General features: G+C 39.5%; 1 protein-coding gene across 2 annotated transcripts in view; it reads right to left on the bottom strand.

Moving 5' to 3' along the window:
- Positions 1 to 18,409, bottom strand: part of LOC124804839 (anaphase-promoting complex subunit 4) — a 120,087-nt gene that overhangs the window by 87,047 nt on the left and 14,631 nt on the right. For both annotated transcript variants that reach the window (XM_047265189.1, XM_047265190.1), the window contains 2 exons: positions 11,933 to 12,061; positions 8,145 to 8,407 (listed from right to left, as the gene is read on the bottom strand). In XM_047265189.1, coding sequence (XP_047121145.1) covers positions 8,145 to 8,407; positions 11,933 to 12,061 — 392 coding nt within the window. The remainder of the gene's footprint in view (positions 1 to 8,144; positions 8,408 to 11,932; positions 12,062 to 18,409) is intronic.

Below are 18,409 nucleotides of genomic sequence, written 5' to 3'. Positions count from 1 at the left end.
ATACCTTTTATGCAACACTAAAATTTATATACAGCATGTGCTCCTAATGACACCAAACACACAAATTACACAAAAAGTTTGAAATGAGCTCCTATTCCATAGGAAAATTTTTATTTAGAATCCAGTAAGTTCTGTGGTGGAAAATAATAGCAACCTTATTAAATCAATATTTTATTTATTTACAACAATATTATGAAAAGATAGATTGCTGCTTACAATAAAGATGAATGTTGAGTTGCAGACAGGTATGATGAAAATACTTTTTTTTTTAATTTATCAATGTTATATGGATGTTGTTTGAGGTCTGCGACTGTATTATAAGACTATGTGGGATAATTTTATACTGCTGCAGTCACTTTTTACTAATATTTTATTAGCACAATGCATTTTGGCAGCATGCTGCCATCATCAGGTGCATTATACAGTTACTTATACGTCAGCTGATTGGTTATGTACATTAGCTGTGTGTGCCAGTGGGGTTAAGAATCGAAAAATAAACCTGTTTGGAAGGATAAATCTGTTACAGTGTGTAAATTATGTGAATAGCATGATTAGGTAATATATATTAATACATTTACTTACATTTTTGTTGGCGATTTCATTTTCTGGCACACGAAGCACAGTAACAGGTAAATCACAACTTAGCATTTTCACAAACGTCTGTTTACAACTTTCTCAGACCACACGACATTAACATTGCCTTTACAAAACACAACAAACTGCAACACACACTGAGACACAATATACACACGCACACTGATAAACACTCACAACCAGGCATCTATAAAATAGGTCAAATTGGGAGAGACTTCCAAACATGATATAATGAACACACAAATGCTTACCACACTAACAGTTACAACAGATCAGCAATAGTCACTCACATAAAAGACACAGGCCACCCATTCCATGATACTGCGAATGATCTTCTTATATTACACAGAAAGGATAAGGAAAACCAAATGGACTTATATGAAGAACTGGAAATCTTCATTCTTGGCACAGCACATGGAGATGTATTATTAAATGATAAGTTTGAAAGTAATAATGTTAACTTCTTCAAAAACTTCTCCAACATTAAATGTTTATTTCATTGACAGAATAGTTTTCATTATATATCCCATGTAACATTCTCCATATTGCCAATACATCTAGATAAAAGTTTTCGTCTTCACTACAGGTCTTTGAAATTGTAAGTAATTTATCTTTGATTTTAAAACTCTTTGGAAAGAAGTAAACAGACGTTTGTGAAGATGCTAAGTTGTGATTTACCTGTTACTGTCCTGTGTGTGCCAGAAAATGAAATCACCAACAAAAATGTACGTAAATGTATTAATATATCTACCTCCCTCCCTCCCCCCCCCCCCCCCCCCCCCCACACACACACACTGCATCTCAAATGATGGCAACAATCTGGAGTGGGGTGGGCAAGGAGGAGGGATAACAACACAGTACGGATGAGGGAAGAGGGATCGACACTGCCTGGCAGAGCATGCATGGATTACAGGTGGCGGGACAGGGTTGACAGGTGCAGTGTAAAGAGGTTGTGGAGGACGGAGAGGCGGGGAAGGGGGGGGGGGGGATGGGGGGATATTGGGAGTGGAAAGGAGAGGAGAGGAGCAGAGAAGGGGAAAAGCACCAGCAGAGATCACAATGAGGATGATGAGAGACGAATTCTGAGGAAGTGACAGGAAAGAGGGGGTAGAAACAATTGTTGGACAGTGGGGGGACCGTAGGTTACATGACTCACGTTGTGAAGCAGACACTGAAATAAAGTATGTTACGTGCAGCTGCATTTTGTGCCACCGGGTGCTACACTGTGGTCTTGGCCAGTTTGGCGGAGGCCACTCATCATCGTGGACAGCTGTTTGGTAGACATACCAATGTAAAAAGCTGAACAATGACTGCAGCAGAGATGTTATATAACATGGCTGTTTTCACAGGTGGCCCGGCCTCTAATAGCATATGAGAAGCCTGTGAAAGGATTGGAACAGGAAGTGCTGGGGTGTGGGTGGATTGAGCAGGTCTTGCTCCTTATCCCTGTGGCAAGGGATTTGGTTTGGGCATGGCATAGGGATGGACTAGGATGTTGCGGAGCTAGGGTGGACAATGGAACACCACCTGAAGAAGTATGGGAAGGATCTTGGGTAGGATGTTCCTAATTTCAGGGCATGATGATAGATAATCAAAATCCTGACGAGGAATGTGGTTCAGCTTTTCCAGTCTGTCAGTAGTAGTATTCAATGACAAAGGGGGCACTTCATTGTAACTGGTTCTTAGAAGTGATGGGAGGCTTGGGGAGTGTTGGGATATAGCACAAAATATCTGTCTGCAGACTAGGTCTGGGTGACAGTGTCTGTCTGTGAAGGCCTTTGTGAGATCTCCAGCCTACTTAGCAAGGGCCCTTCCGTCACTGCAGATAAGCCATCCTCAAATTGCCAGGGTGTATGGGAGGGATTTTTGTGTGTGGAAGGGACGACATCTGTTAAAACGCAGGTACTGTTGGTGGTTAGTAGGCTTAATGGAGACAGAAGTGTGAATGGAGCCATCAGAGAGGTGGCACGCTGGGTTGAGGAGGACCCAGTGGAGTGGATGGGAGAGAAGGCATTGAGGTTGTGAAGGAATGGGGGTAGGGTGTCCTGGCCCTAGGTCTAGATCATGAAGATATCATCAATGAACCTGAACCAGACCAGGAGTTTGGGGTTTTGGGTGGCTAGGAAGGTTTGCTCTAGTCAGCCAATAAACAGACTAGCATAAGAGAATATCATGAGGTTGCACATGGCTGTACCATGAATTTGTTTGTTCACTTTCCCTTCGTGTAAGGATATAGTTAGTAAGGTGTATGAGGAATGAGGCTGTGGGTTTGAAGTCTGAAGGACATTGGGAGAGGCAGTGTTCAATAGAGACAAGACCATGGGCATGAGGAATGTTGGTGTATGCGAAAATGGCATCAACAGTGACGAGTAGGGATCCAGGAGGTACAGTGGTGGGGGGATAGAGGAGAGTTGGTGAAGGAAGTGATTGGTATCTTCTCTCTCCTGAATCCATTTCCCTCCGCACCCATCTTCTACATGCTCCTCAGAATACTGGAGCCCTGTTGTAGCTAACTACTGTGGTCCCACTAAAACAATTTTGGCCCTCATTGTCCAAAATCTAGCCTCCCACATCAAAATTTCTAGTATTGCGATTTTTCTGTCTATTACAGCATACTCTGCAAAAATCCTTATGAAGCTTCCGATGCTGTCTCCTAGGCCATTTATACATGTTCTGTGAAGTCGTGGTCCTATAACCCTCCCTTGGCATATGCCTGAAGTTACTTTTATGTCTGAAGACTTTTCATTGAGAATGACATCTTGTGATATGCATGCCCGTATTCAGCTTATGCACAATGTGCAAGAAATGGGAATATAGCATAATATATAAAAAGAAATTACATGACAAATTATTTAAAATTTGATTACACTGTCTGTACTGTTTGAACTTCCCTGAGTCACTTTGCTCATGTACATTTTTTCCTATTAAATAGAAGACAAATTTTGTTTGAGATATACTTCTTGAACATGGCAAGTAACATTGAACATGGCAAGTAACATTGTCCAAGTCTCCAGGTGATTATCACATATCAGAATTGTGGCAGCTGTCCAGGCAGCAATGGTAACAAGGGGATGACCTGGAATTCTCTCCAACATAGTCTCTCAACCAAAAATGTTAAATGAAATGAAATTCCACACAAGGAAATTTTTAGGTAAATGTAATAACAAAATTTTTCAGTTGGTAGAAGAAGTATCTGAACACTGCATAAAGACACAAAAGTATGATCTGTATGGCCTGAAAGATTCCTTGCCAAATATAACAGAATTTGGAATGGACTACAGCCTTCTCCCATTACTTGCCAATACAAATTAAGCGACAGTTTGCCAGCCAAATGTTCTACACAAATCTGCTCAACAACATTCCCAACACACGTTGTTTACCACATAAGCTAACAAAGAGTTCTAGGGGAGTGTATCATGGTATAAATTATTGCAACTTGGTTCAAAACTACTTGGGTATAGTCCTGGAATTCAAAGATTATGATACATGACACTCCACTTAGTATAGTCTGTTTACATCTACCTCAGCACTTTCATTTCCATGGACTGTTTTTCTGGTACAAGAATGGAAAGTACTCATCAAAAAGGTGGTCAATATCATCTTCATTGAACACAACTCTGTGGGCAGGTAAGCCAAAGGAAGAGCTGATGACATATCTGAAGTACACTGCCTATCCTACATTTAAAAAATTGACTGACATTCCACAGCTTAACATAACCCCACTACTGGAGCTTATGATGATTAAGCTTCAAAGTAGCTGCATTTATCTGCACAAATTTTATTACAATATTGTTTACCTCAAATTTATTCTGCTGACAGGTACAAACTTTCTATTTCACAAAAGATTTGGGGCAATTGAAAAGTGACATTGGTTTGCAAACACTGCCTATGTTTCAGCAGGAAGTTCTTTTAATTACAGAATGTGTATACAGCCACTTCAGTTGCACAACATTTTGTCAATTGACCATGGTTTCGATTGCACTAGGGTAATCTTCATCAGAATAAAAAGTTACATGGAATCACACTATTGTTTAAAATGTCTGAGCACCATGCTGTGATTACATGTATTCCATGTAACTTTTTATTCTGATGAAGGTTGCCCTAGTGCAATTGAAACAATGATCAAATGACAAAATTTTGTGCAACTGAAGTGGCTGTATATGTACTTTGTAATTAAATAGTGTATGGTTGCTGTACAACAGCCAATAAAATGTTTAAAATTCCAAGTTCTTTTAATGTCCACCTAAGCATTGCCTGGAATATGTCACACAGAATATCACTTGTGTTTGCTCTTGTATAGGAAACATTTTTATCCACAATCTCAACCATTTACAAGGTATCCATGGCATTAATCTGTTAAGAGGTGCATCCAGAAAGTAGGTTTCCCCATTTTTTAAAGACAAAGACAACATAGTCACATGAAAAACTTTATTGGCAACAGGTACAGCAATATTTGAGCAATTTTTCAACATAGTCACTAAACGAATTGAGACACTTGTCATATCATGAGCTCAACTTTTGTATTCCTGTGTTGCAGAAGTCTGCTGCCTATGAATGGAACCATTGTGTGTCAGTCATCTTCAGCTATTCGATGTTGTCAAATGTTGGCCAGAGGACAGGTATTTCTTGAGGTGCAAGAAAAGATAGAAATTGTTGGGAGCAAGATCAGGACTGTGTGCTGGATGATCAAACAGCTCCCAGCCAAACTTCTGCAAAACAGTTGCTGTACGCTGAGCTGTATGGGGACGAACATTGTAATGGAGCAGCATGACACCTGCAGTATGCATTCCACGCCTTTTGTTCTGAATGGCACATCACAGTTTCCGCATTGTTTCACAGTAATGGTCAGCTTTCACCGTTTCACCTCTGGACCAAAAGTGAACGAGCAGAATGCCATTCCTATCCCAGAACATCATGCACATCACTTTCTGCACTGACACAGTTTGTTGGAATTTCGCCTTGACCGGAGATCCACTGTGATGACAATGCATTTACTGCTGTTTGGTTCCAGGTGTCAAGTGAGAAATTCATGTCTCATCGCCCATGACGATCTCGTCAAGGAATTCATTGCCAAAAAGGAATACAAACGTCTCAAAAATGAGATCGACAGGAAGTGCAAAATGCCTAAGCAGGGATGGCTAGAGGACAAATGTAAGGATGTAGAGGCCTATCTCACTAGGGGTAAGATAGATACTGCCTACAGGAAAATTAAAGAGACCTTTGGAGAGAAGAGAACCACTTGTATGAATATCAAGAGCTCAGATGGCAACCCAGTTCTAAGCAAAGAAGGGAAAGCAGAAAGGTGGAAGGAGTACATAGAGGGTTTATACAAGGGTGATGTACTTGAGGACAATATTATGGAAATGGAAGAGGATGTAGATGAAGACGAAATGGGAGATAAGATACTGCGTGAAGAATTTGACAGAGCACTGAAAGACCTGAGTCGAAACAAGGCCCCGGGAACAGACAACATTCCATTAGAACTACTGATGGCCTTGGGAGAGCCAGTCATGGCAACACTCTACCATCTGGTGAGCAAGATGTATGAGACAGGCGAAATACCCTCAGACTTCAAGAAGAATATAATAATTCCAATCCCAAAGAAAGCAGGTGTTGACAGATGTGAAAATTACCGAACTATCAGTTTAATAAGTCACAGCTGCAAAATACTAACACGAATTCTTTACAGACGAATGGAAAAACTGGTAGAAGCGGACCTCGGGGAAGATCAGTTTGGATTCCGTAGAAATGTTGGAACACGTGAGGCAATACTAACCTTACGACTTATCTTAGAAGAAAGATTAAGAAAAGGCAAACCTACGTTTCTAGCATTTGTAGACTTAGAGAAAGCTTTTGACAATGTTAACTGGAACACTCTCTTTCAAATGCTGAAGGTGGCAGGGGTAAAATACAGGGAGCGAAAGGCTATTTATAATTTGTACAGAAACCAGATGGCAGTTATAAGAGTCGAGGGGCATGAAAGGGAAGCAGTGGTTGGGAAAGGAGTGAGACAGGGTTGTAGCCTGTCCCCGATGTTATTCAATCTGTATATTGAGCAAGCAGTAAAGGAAACAAAAGAAAAATTCGGAGTAGGTATTAAAATTCATGGAGAAGTAGTAAAAACTTTTGAGGTTCGCCGATGACATTGTAATTCTGTCAGAGACAGCAAAGGACTTGGAAGAACAGTTGAATGGAATGGACAGTGTCTTGAAAGGAGGATATAAGATGAACATCAACAAAAGCAAAACAAGGATAATGGAATGTAGTCAAATTAAATCGGGTGATGCTGAGGGAATTAGATTAGGAAATGAGACACTTAAAGTAGTAAAGGAATTTTGCTATTTAGGGAGTAAAATAACTGATGATGGTCGAAGTAGAGAGGATACAAAATGTAGACTGGCAACGGCAAGGAAATCGTTTCTGAAGAAGAGAAATTTGTTAACATCGAGTATAGATTTAAGTGTCAGGAAGTCGTTTCTGAAAATATTTGTATGGAGTGTAGCCATGTATGGAAGTGAAACATGGACGATAACTAGTTTGGACAAGAAGAGAATAGAAGCTTTCGAAATGTGGTGCTTCAGAAGAATGCTGAAGATAAGGTGGGTAGATCACGTAACTAATGAGGAGTTATTGAATAGGATTGGGGAGAAGAGAAGTTTGTGGCACAACTTGACTAGAAGAAGGGATCGGTTGGTAGGACATGTTTTGAGGCATCAAGGGATCACAAATTTAGCATTGGAGGGCAGCGAGGAGGGTAAAAATCGTAGAGGGAGACCAAGAGATGAATACACTAAGCAGATTCAGAAGGATGTAGGTTGCAGTAGGTACTGGGAGATGAAGAAGCTTGCGCAGGATAGAGTAGCATGGAGAGCTGCATCAAACCAGTCTCAGGACTGAAGACCACAACAACAACAACATCATGATACTGCTGCAGAAATGTCAGTGCTGCTCCAAACCATTTCACTTTGGGCTCAGGTGTCTGGCACACAATTTCTTGAACGGCAGGCGCTTAGTGACAATTTCATGCAACAAGGATCACAATATCTGCGGAGTATGGCTGCTGAGCTCCATAATCACGATGCGACAGTTCTCCAGGTTGCGCTGCTGCACCAGCTCAACCAGATGATCACTGATGAGGGACGGTCGCCCACTACGCTTTTCATCACGGACACACTGACGACCTCCACAAAAAAGCCTACACCAGCAATGCTCCATCTGTTTGCTCACGATGTTCTGCCTATAGACCTGACAGAGCTGGCGATGAATTCTGATGGGTCCTATGTTTTGTGCATTATGGAACCTTATCATTGCCCGAATCTCACAGGGGGCGGGAGAATGAATAAGAGATGCCATTTCAGGGCACTGCTGCCACAGTATTGACACCAAACTAACCTGTCTGGCCAGCATTTGATTGGCATGTCATAAATCTGTTGTGCACACATAATTTTCCTGGCTGAACATATCTGCTTTAAAGGGAACAACATTTGGAAACTTACTTTCTCGATGCACCTCGTATATGACATGCTAGTGAAGAAGTAATAACATGTAACCTTTTTGCAGTCCTCAGGATTATCGTCGACCACACAACCAGTGCCAGGGCCAAAGCTGCGGGAAAGAGAGGGCAGTTTTGGCAGGAATGGACTGCAATGTTTAATGGTAGAAGACTGAGGTGTTGAGCTGTCATCAGTTCCCTTCCTTCTGACATCTTTGGATTTCTCTCTCTCCTGGACCCATGAAATACATGTAACCTCTTTTTGAGTCTGTGTGGAATGTAATATTTCTTTGTTCTCCACATCCACCAAAAGTATTTCACCTGTGTCAAAAATTATCCAACAGACATATTTTTTTCTTTCTTACATGTACAGCACAAAAAACCGATAAGATTATAATGATAATAAATTACATTTAGTTACTTATTCAGTGACCACCTTCTCTGATACTGGAGTTTAGTGAGAAGTTTCCGTTAATTTACTATTTCTTCTTGGCTGTAGCGCCTCTGCCTGACATACATTTCATACGGGTTAGCACTGACAAAATTTGCTTTTAGAGTGTTTGGTGAAATTGGAATCTTCATGATTTATTTCTGTGTTAATAATTTCCCCTGCAGCTTTGCATTTATTCACTATTAATTTATTCATTATACATTTATCATTTGCTTTGCACTTTGCTGCCCTGATTTCAGACCTGTAAAGCTTTCACATACATATCCTTGTTAGCATTACAACATTCTGATGGTGGATATATATGAGGGGGTGCGTAGGGCCACCTGCATTGCCACCCCTTCCAATCAGCCCGCACGCTATTCATTCACTTCTTTCGTCAGTTGACTGAATGAGTTATCGAATAGTTGTACTTACCTACATAGCACGCGCATCCGCATAATCAAATGTTATATGTTTCTGTATGGCACGTAGATAGCTAACACTTCATTTAAGAAAGAGAACCACAATTGTAACTTTTTTATATCATAAGATGGCATTGACTTGTATATGTGTATAATCAGTTTAAATAAAACTTTCTTAAACATTGCATGTGACTAGATTATTTTTTATCATGGTAAAAGTAAAGGTAGCTCAAGATATCTTTAGCGCCCCCTCCTTGAGGTTTTTCTGTATCTGCCACAGCAACATTCTGACCTATCATGATATAGTAGCATCATAATTCTTATTCTGCTTAGATGTTGGGTGTACAAATTTTTTGGATTTTGTGGTTTTGTACAGTGACTGCTTGGGTGGTTTCTTGTAGCAGCTAGGGCAATATGCTTCAATATTTTTAATTAACAGGTCTATAAATGTTCTGGTCAATTTGTTAGCATCGACACTGGTTATTATTTTATACCATTTTCATCATCATCATATTCGTTTCTCCTATATCCAACATCTGGACGGGTTGGGGTATCAATGGTACTTTGCCACTTTACTCTGTCTCTCCACCATTCTTCTTCCACAATTTGATTCCATAGCAGTTTTATACCATTTTATTGAATTCAATTTATTTCTCATATAGTTTAAGTTTGAGTCATTAATCAGTCTTAAAACTGTGATATTTTTGGTACATTTAAGGGTCTGTCTGAGCCATAGTCCCTTATGAAATACACACAGTGCCCAAGTAACAAATAATTTTTTGCACCGATGGAAATTACATACCATTATCAAATTACCCACTCATGTTGCCTGCATTGTGGGTTAGTCTTTTATAGTGCAGAAGCTAAGAGATCATAACATTTTTATCATATAGTTAAGATTTCTGTTCTTCACTGAGATATGTGTGTGTGTGTGTGTGTGTGTGTGTGTGGGGGGGGGGGGGGCGGGGAGGGGGGGGGGAGGGGGGGGGGGAGGTGCAGTATTCCAAAGAAACTACGACTTCCTGTTTTGGCCTATAGTTTCAAATTTTGCCTCTATGCATAGTTCTCTTACATCTATTAAGTTCATAGATTAGGTTCACACTATTTTAAACACAGGCAGATACATGACCATGTTCTTCAGTAGCTAGATGACAACTAATAGCCATATGGTACACTTAATTTTAGTTCTTCATTAACTTAAAACAGTAAACAATGACTAATTAACCAGCATGCAAACACACAATTATTTGAAAAAAATGTATTACAGATTTTCCACATTTATTGTTTAATTTGATTAATACAGGATGTTTATACATTAATATCAAGGTTTCAATGCTTTATAATATTTATTACATTAACTTACAGTTATAAATGGTATGTCAAATGAAAGAGCAACTCAAACAGTTGTTTTAAGGTTCAAATGGCTCTGAGCACTATGGGACTTAACATCTGTGGTCATCAGTCCGCTAGAACTTAGAACTACTTAAACCTAACTAACTTAAGGACATCACACACATCCATGCCCGAGGCAGGATTCGAACCTGCGAAGTAGCTGTCACGCAGTTCCAGACTGAAGCGCCTAGAACCGCACGGCCATACCGGCCGGCCAAACAGTTGTGTTTGGCACCAGTGCGCATGCGCAACAAGCAAAGTTTCCGCTACAATCTGCTAGACAGCAGTAGTAGCAAAGATGGTGACTAGTGAACAGAAAGCGTTTTCTGTTTTGCGGTTTGCAAAGACCGAATCTTTAGTTACTGTGGAACGTACGTTCCGGCTGAAGTTCGATTGTGATCCTCCAAGTGATGACAACATTTGTAGATGGTATCATCAATTTGAAGATACTGGCTGCCTTTGTAAAGGGAAGAGCACAGAACGACCAAGAGTTAGTGAAGAGACTGTTGAGCGAGTGAGAGAGTCGTTCAGTCGTAGCCCAAAGAAATCAGTCCGGAAGGCTAGTCATGAATTACAAGTTCGTTCCCATGTCGACTGTTTGGAAAGTTTTTTAAAACACGTACAATTACATCCTTACTATTTACAATTATTACAGGCTCTAAAGCAGGCAGACCATGGATTACGTGTCAACTTCGCAAACGAAATGTTGTTTCATGATGATGATTTTCTGGATCATGTTGTCTTCAGTGATGAATCGACCTTTCACCTTAGTGGACATGTTAACACTCACAATGTGCACATCTGAGGCTCAAAAAATCCTCACGAGGTGATACAAATGCAACGAGATTCCCCTAAAGTGACTGTTTTTCGTGCCGAATCCAAGCGGAAAGTTTATGGGCCTTTCTTTTTTGGTGAACCTACTGTAACTAGCACTTCTTACCTTGATACACTAGAGCAACGGCTCTTCCCTCCGTTGGAAGAAGTGAGCCAGAGAACTTATTTCCAGCAAGACGGTGCATCACCTCACTGGTATAGCTAGCAAAGTACGCGATTGGTTGAATTTCACTGTACCCACACGCTGGATAGGCCGCAAAGGGCCCACTGACAGGGCTTGCTTTGCATGGCCTCCATGTTCACCCGACCTAGCACCATGTGAGTTTTTCCTTTGGGGCTTCATCAATGATTGTGTGTACGTTCTCTGCTACCAGAAGACCTCGCTGAATTAAGAAACTGGATTGGATCAGCTGTTGCTACAATCACTGAAGACACATTTATCAATGTTTGGGAATAACTCAGCTATAGACATGATGTGTGCTGTCTGACAAATGGTGCTCACATTGAACATTTATAAGGTTCTTGGTAAAACTGTTTGAGTTGCGCTTTCATTTGGCATATCATTTATAACTGTAAGTTTAATATAATATATATTATAAAGCATTAAAACCCCAATATTCATTTATAAACACCCTGTATTTTAGGTGGACTTCATGGTGTGTGTGTGTGTGTGTGTGTGTGTGTGTGTGTGTGTGTGTGTGTGTGTGTGTGTGTGCGTGTGTGTTTCATGGCTCTACTGAAAGGTAATGGGATTCTATATTAACATACCATTGTTATAGCCAATAGCAATCACCTTCCCATCTGGTCTCCATGCCATCCCCTTCACAGACAATCCTTCTGACGGGGGTGGAAAAGACCAAACCTTCTGCCATGTTAATCTGTGCAATGCAACTTCACCTGAAAAAAAAACAGAATACATTTGAAAATCAGAATAAAACTTTGCGGGAAAATAAACAATGCCATGGTTACCACTCATTCATACACATCTTTCAGCCCCCCCCCCCCTCTTCAATGAATCAAAAACTCATGCAAACAGAGCTAGGTGCTCTCGTATTTGGTTACAGGCATGGGAAAAATGGGCCTGTAACGTGTGCACTTTGTCAACAGATATGGAAAATACAATGCCTTTAAACATCCCCATAGCCAGAAATATTTGGGATTAAAGTCAGGCAAATGTCTACCACTTCCTGCAGGGAATAACAGGACCGCACTTCACTGTTAATACTGTTGTCACACAATACAGTCATTAATATTGTTGTAATGCCAGTACAACTTCAAAATGATACATATGAATTGCCTGATGTAAAATATAGGATGATGATTGAATATCGATAAGAACAGACAAGTAAAAATGGGATATATCTCCAGTATTATTTCCACATATATTTACAGAACTTTTGTTTACTTAATTTCAAACAGTACTAACTACAGTAACAGAATGGGGAACTACTTTTTTTTAGACACACTATGTGTTCATATATGCAATGCTGCACCACAGAGGTCATATAAACCTTCATCTCCATCTTGCCAATGATTAAATCAACTTACGAGTTAAGGTCAGTCATACTTTTATTATTTACTTTTTCTTTGCATGGAGCCAGCATAATATGGGTTTTTCGTAAGTCAGAAATAATAACTCAGCTACAACTACATTTACAAAATACGTTACATACTACAGTTGTTACATCTTGCATCTATTTTATACTGTTATTACTTTACTTCATGGTGTATCATGAGCAATGTCTTAGAATTCATTGAATGAATATAAATATTTTTCTATAAGAAAATATTTTAATTTATTATTAAAATCAATCCTTTTATATGTTCTAAGTAGTTTGGTCACTTGTTAAACAGATCAAACCATTGATGTATGGGCTCCTATCTTTCATTTCAATACTGTTCTTTTCCGATAGTAGTTGTATTTTGTTCTGGTTTTGTGCTCATGTACATACTGCACCTGACAACTTTAGCTGGATGAATCATAAAAATGTAAGTAATTTAAATATGTATACAGAATATACTGTTATGTATTTGCACTGCACAATCACTTAACTACACCTGTGTGTTCTCCTAGTCTCAATCTTTCAAACTCTTCCCCCACACCACTTCTGCCTTTACTTATTTTGTTTTGTTCACATTTTCACTTGTTACTTCATTTGTTATTAATTCTTATAATGAGTCAATGGTTTTGGAATGAATCTTAACTGATCATCCATGTCAATGCTCCAAAAGACACACGGCAGAGCACAGCAGAGGGCGATTTGCCCCATTATCCCATTTTTTCCTGTTACACTCATGAATGCGGTGAAGGACAAATGACTGTGTATACGCTTCCACAAACACGCGAGTCCCTCTTACCTTGTTCTGAAATCTTTCAATATACAATGAAGGTAGTACAATAATTTTAAAGTCTGTCTAAAATATTGGCTTTCATACTTATTTCACATATAATTTTGTGAAAAAAAATATCTACTTTCTTCCAAAGATTTCCACTTGATATCACTGGAAATCGCAGCAATATTTTGTTCTGAATGAGTACAGGGTTACTAGAGTCAATTTTTTCAATTTCCTTTGTGGAACCAATTTGATAGAGACCTCAAATACTCTTAACATAGATCACGGAGGAGTCTCTCTTGCAACTGCATTACACTTTCCCTGGTTCTCTTAATAAATCTAAGTTGTATATTTGTTTTTTTGTACATATAATTTTATTTTTTTAGTTTTCTTCATATAATTACCTTTACATATTTATTGATGTGAATGAGCCCAGTTGTAGATTGTTTCAAAAGCAATCAATCTCCCTTCTACTCATGTCATTGTATTATATACACCCACATTTACGCCATATAGTTATTTTGTCTGGAGTCATTCTGAATTATTCTACAGTTAAAATAAATGTAAATGTCGTGTGACTAGGGCCTCCTGTCGGGTAGACCGTTCACTGGGTGCAAGTCTTTCAATTTGATGTCATTTCGACGACTTGTGTGTCGATGGGGATGAAATGATGATGATTACGACTACACAACACCCAGTCCCTGGGCGGAGAAAATCTCTGACCCAGCCAGGAATCGAACCCAGGCCCTTAGGATTGACATTCTGTCGTGCTGACCACTCAGCTACCAGGGGCGGACTTTCTACGGTTACTTAAGGGTGAAACTTTAAAGAAACACATGCAGCATCATTAATCAGTGTGTGTTGTTCACAGCATACCAGAGGTTGTTTATACCTGTTGGGAACAAGAACGCTGCTGTCACACATCCTTAGTGCACTTCCAATGTTATGTTTATTTCTAATGAGATGAGATCTGGATACATTAAAAAACACTACAGATTGTTATTGCAACATTTAACTGAAAAGGGAAAAAAGAAAACAGAAGGTGAATGGGTATGTTTTAGAGGTGGATAATGAAAGCAGCAGGGAGTACCCTGGGAAAGGGGGGGGGGATTAAAAAAATAAAGAGAGAGGCATAGATAGATAGGGGGAGGGGGAGAGGGAGGGCAAGGGAGAGGAGAGGGTGAGGGAATGGGGGAGGAGGGAAGAGGGAGGGGGTAGGGAGGAAGAGAGGGAGAGAGGGGGGGGGGGGCAGGGCCCAAAAGAAATAATTGGATACCATGATATGTTAAATTTACGTGCTGAGAGAAGAAACTATAAAACTGCTGCAAATGAAACAGCCAAAAGGGAATATAGATGCCTAAAAAATGAGACTGATGGGAAGTGCAATGTGGCACAGGCAGGAATGAATGCTAGAAAGAACACGCAAATCAACAGAATAAATGGGTGCTGTTTGTAGAAAAATTAATTAAACTTTTGCAGAAAAGAGATGCAGTTGTATGAAAATTAACAGCTCCTGTAGCAAGCTAGTACTAAGCAACACTGAAGGCTGAAAGATGGAAGGAATATATGGAGGACTATATAAAGGAAAGAAACTTACAGACAATATGAAAAAAAAAACAATTGGATAAAAATGAGATGGATGACGTGATGTAAACAGAACTTAACAAAGCACAGAAAACGCTAGTCAAAACAAAGCATCTGGAACAGACAATATTCCCTAAGTACTATTAAGATCCTTGGGAGAACCTACTACAACAAAAATGTTCCAAATGGTATACGAGATATAATGGGTAGGAAAAATACTTTGAGAATGAAGAGAAAACAATAACCCTGATATTGAATAAGGCAGGTGCTGACACATCTGAGTAATATCAAAACATTAACTTAGTAAGTTATGGCTGAAAAATACTGACATGAATTACCTAAAGGAGAGCAGAACAACTTGTATAAGCCAAACTGGGGAATGTTCATTTTGGTTCTTAGGAAATGTAGGAACATGTGAGTCAATACTAATGCTATGGCTTATCTTGGAAGACAGATTAAAGAAAGACAAACCCACATTTATAGCATTTGTAGCTAGGCAAAGCTTTTAATTATGTCAACTCAAACACATTCTCTTAAATTCTGAAATTATTACAGATGAAGTACACAGAGAGAAAGGTCGTCTAAGGCTTGTACTGAACCAGATAACTGCAGTTATTAGAGTACTCGAACCCAGAAGCGGAGTAGTAGTTGAGAGATGAGAGTCCTAGCATATCCTCAATGTTATTCAATCTGTACACTGAGCAAAAAGAAAAGGCAGATTTAAAAGAATGTAAAATGTAGCTACAATAATACGAAAAGCATTTCTGAAAAATCAAACTGTACTAACATCAAATATACATTTAAATGTTACAAATATTTTCTGAAAGTACTTCTTTTTTAATGTAGCCATATCCAGAGGTGTAAAGAGAAGGCTAAACAATACAAGAAGAGAATAGACACTTTTGAAAAGTGGTATTACAGAAGAATGTGGGAGATTAGGTAGGTAAATTGAGAAATCAACAATGATGGGCTGCATTGAATAGGAGAGAAAAGAGCTTTATGGTTCAAAATATTTACATATGATGTGGGAAAAAAAATAAAAAAATAAATAAAAAATAAAATAAAATTAGTAATCTGGAAAGACGGCATGGATTTTGATCTGATGACGCCATATGCCACCTGGGCATTAGTAGATGGACTGACAATGGTTTCAACATCATTTGACAACAAAAACAGACAGCGTAGTGGCACACCTACCAGAGTGTCATCTGTGTCTACCCTTTAATAGGGAATGCTCACAGCCAGAAGGCTCAGTGTGATGTAAACGAGTGAAACAAGCAGGCAACCGTGCCATGGAAGCTCATTCGTGCTTCCTTCTGCCAATTAAGTGGGATTGAAAGGGGTCAAATTATGGCTTTCCATGTATTGGAATGGGCCTTTCAGAGAATTGCCCACACAAGCTGGACATTGTGCATCAGTTGTGCAATGCACGTATCAGTGGTCATGTGAACACTCTCACATCTGTAGATGAGGTTCTGGACAGCCACACAGAACATTTGCCTGCCAGGATCATCGTATTGTTAAGGGCAGCAGTAGCAGATCGTACAGTTAACACAGCACACAGATAAGAGGGCTTGTGAGGTCAGACGTGTCGACACGAGCTATTGTGAACTGTTTATTATCATTGAGATTACGGGCATGCACAACGCTAGCCTGTCTTCCACTCATGCCACAGCATTGACCTGTACGGCTAGACTGGTTCTGTCAGAGTATCACTTGGAAGATGGAATGGCACACTGTGGTGTTCAGCGATGAAAGCGGATTTTGCCTGCATGGAAGTGATGGTTGTTTACACGTACAACATAGACCTGGCGAGCATTGTCTCATTAAGTGCATCTGTCCAAGAAATACTGGCCCCACCCCAGGCCTTATAGTCTGCGGTGCAATAAGCTACACCTCTTCTTCATCTTCGGTGTTTCTGGAGGGGATACTAACTGGCAGTTGGTGCATGCAAAATACTGTTAGAGCCATTCTTTTGCTGTTCTTACAACAGGGAGGTGATGTATTATTCCAACAAGATAATGTTCGTCCATACACTGCTCAAGAAACTCAATGTGCTCTGCAAGATGTGCAGCAACTGTCCTGTCTAGCACAATCTCTGGACTTGTCTCCAGTTGAGTATGTGTGGGATATGATGGGACGAGAAGTTGTGTGTGCAACCAACAATTCTAACAGAACTATGCAAACAGGTCAAGCTGGCATTGCATAATGTATCCTATGACAGTATTTGGCACCTATATGGTCGACTAGATGCCAGAGTCAGTGCCTGCATTGACGCCTGTGGAACCTACATGACGTACTAACATGGGTGTTTCAGCATGGGTCCATATCTGGTATCTTAGAACTGCTTACGATATTGATCTGTAAATGTACTTATTTCATGAACTCCATACGCACTGTTGCAACAATTAAACCTTGAGTGAATTGGAAATCTCTAAATGGGTGTACTAATTTCTTTTCCAGCAGTGTCTATCAGTTGAAGGTGTGTCACGATGTTGATCATCTTGTGAAGTTTAGTTATGCAGAAAGCATTTGTTTGCTAGCAACCATTATTTGTGAGTTACCTTGTCAAATATGTGAATTATGTATCATGTGAGTGATGATTACTCACCATGTGTCACAAAGGTTTCTCTCTCTCAATAGGCCATTACATTCTAGCTCACAGTATGATTTTGAATCCTGGAGTACATAGATGTTAATGATACAACACTATACTTCTGCATTTTCACAGAAATAATTATCACTTCTCCAATACGACTGTTTGTTCTATGATTCACAATAAATCTCAGTTAAGAAGATAGTTAACTGGAACATACACTGTGTATAATATGAGATAAATTGCCTCATGGCCTGATGTCTTACACATTTTCAACAGTTTCAAGAACTTGCAACTGGTTGATTTTATGCTATCTACTTTGGTGTTTGTCCAGCAGTCAAGTGGTGCAATTATTGAATAATTTTGTAAAATCGATTATGAAAAAAGATATTTTCAGATTTATGCTTTGAATTTTATTTCCTCTCTTTCAGTAAGAAATTGTACCATGATAGCATATGCACAAGTTTTTCATTAGCAAAACAATTCCACATAGGATAATAATTTTCTGTGTTTCTCTGGAAAATTACAATTGTGGACACTATGTGTCACAAAAGGCTCTCTTCTTGATGCATGAGGTTTTGTTAGGTTCTACCTCTTGGCTCTGATCCCATTTGTACTGAGAGTGCATGACTTCAGTTTTACAAATTATTAAACAAATGTGGATCTGTTTTATCCATTACCAAGCTACTTAGGTCTCATTTCTAAAAAAAAGCTGGCAGATGGCATGTTAA

The sequence above is a fragment of the Schistocerca piceifrons genome, chromosome 7 (genome assembly GCF_021461385.2).
Source record: "Schistocerca piceifrons isolate TAMUIC-IGC-003096 chromosome 7, iqSchPice1.1, whole genome shotgun sequence".
Classification (NCBI taxonomy): Eukaryota; Metazoa; Arthropoda; class Insecta; order Orthoptera; family Acrididae; genus Schistocerca; species Schistocerca piceifrons.
Note: the sequence above shows the minus strand (reverse complement) of the source record. Positions and strands in the feature narration are given on the sequence as shown.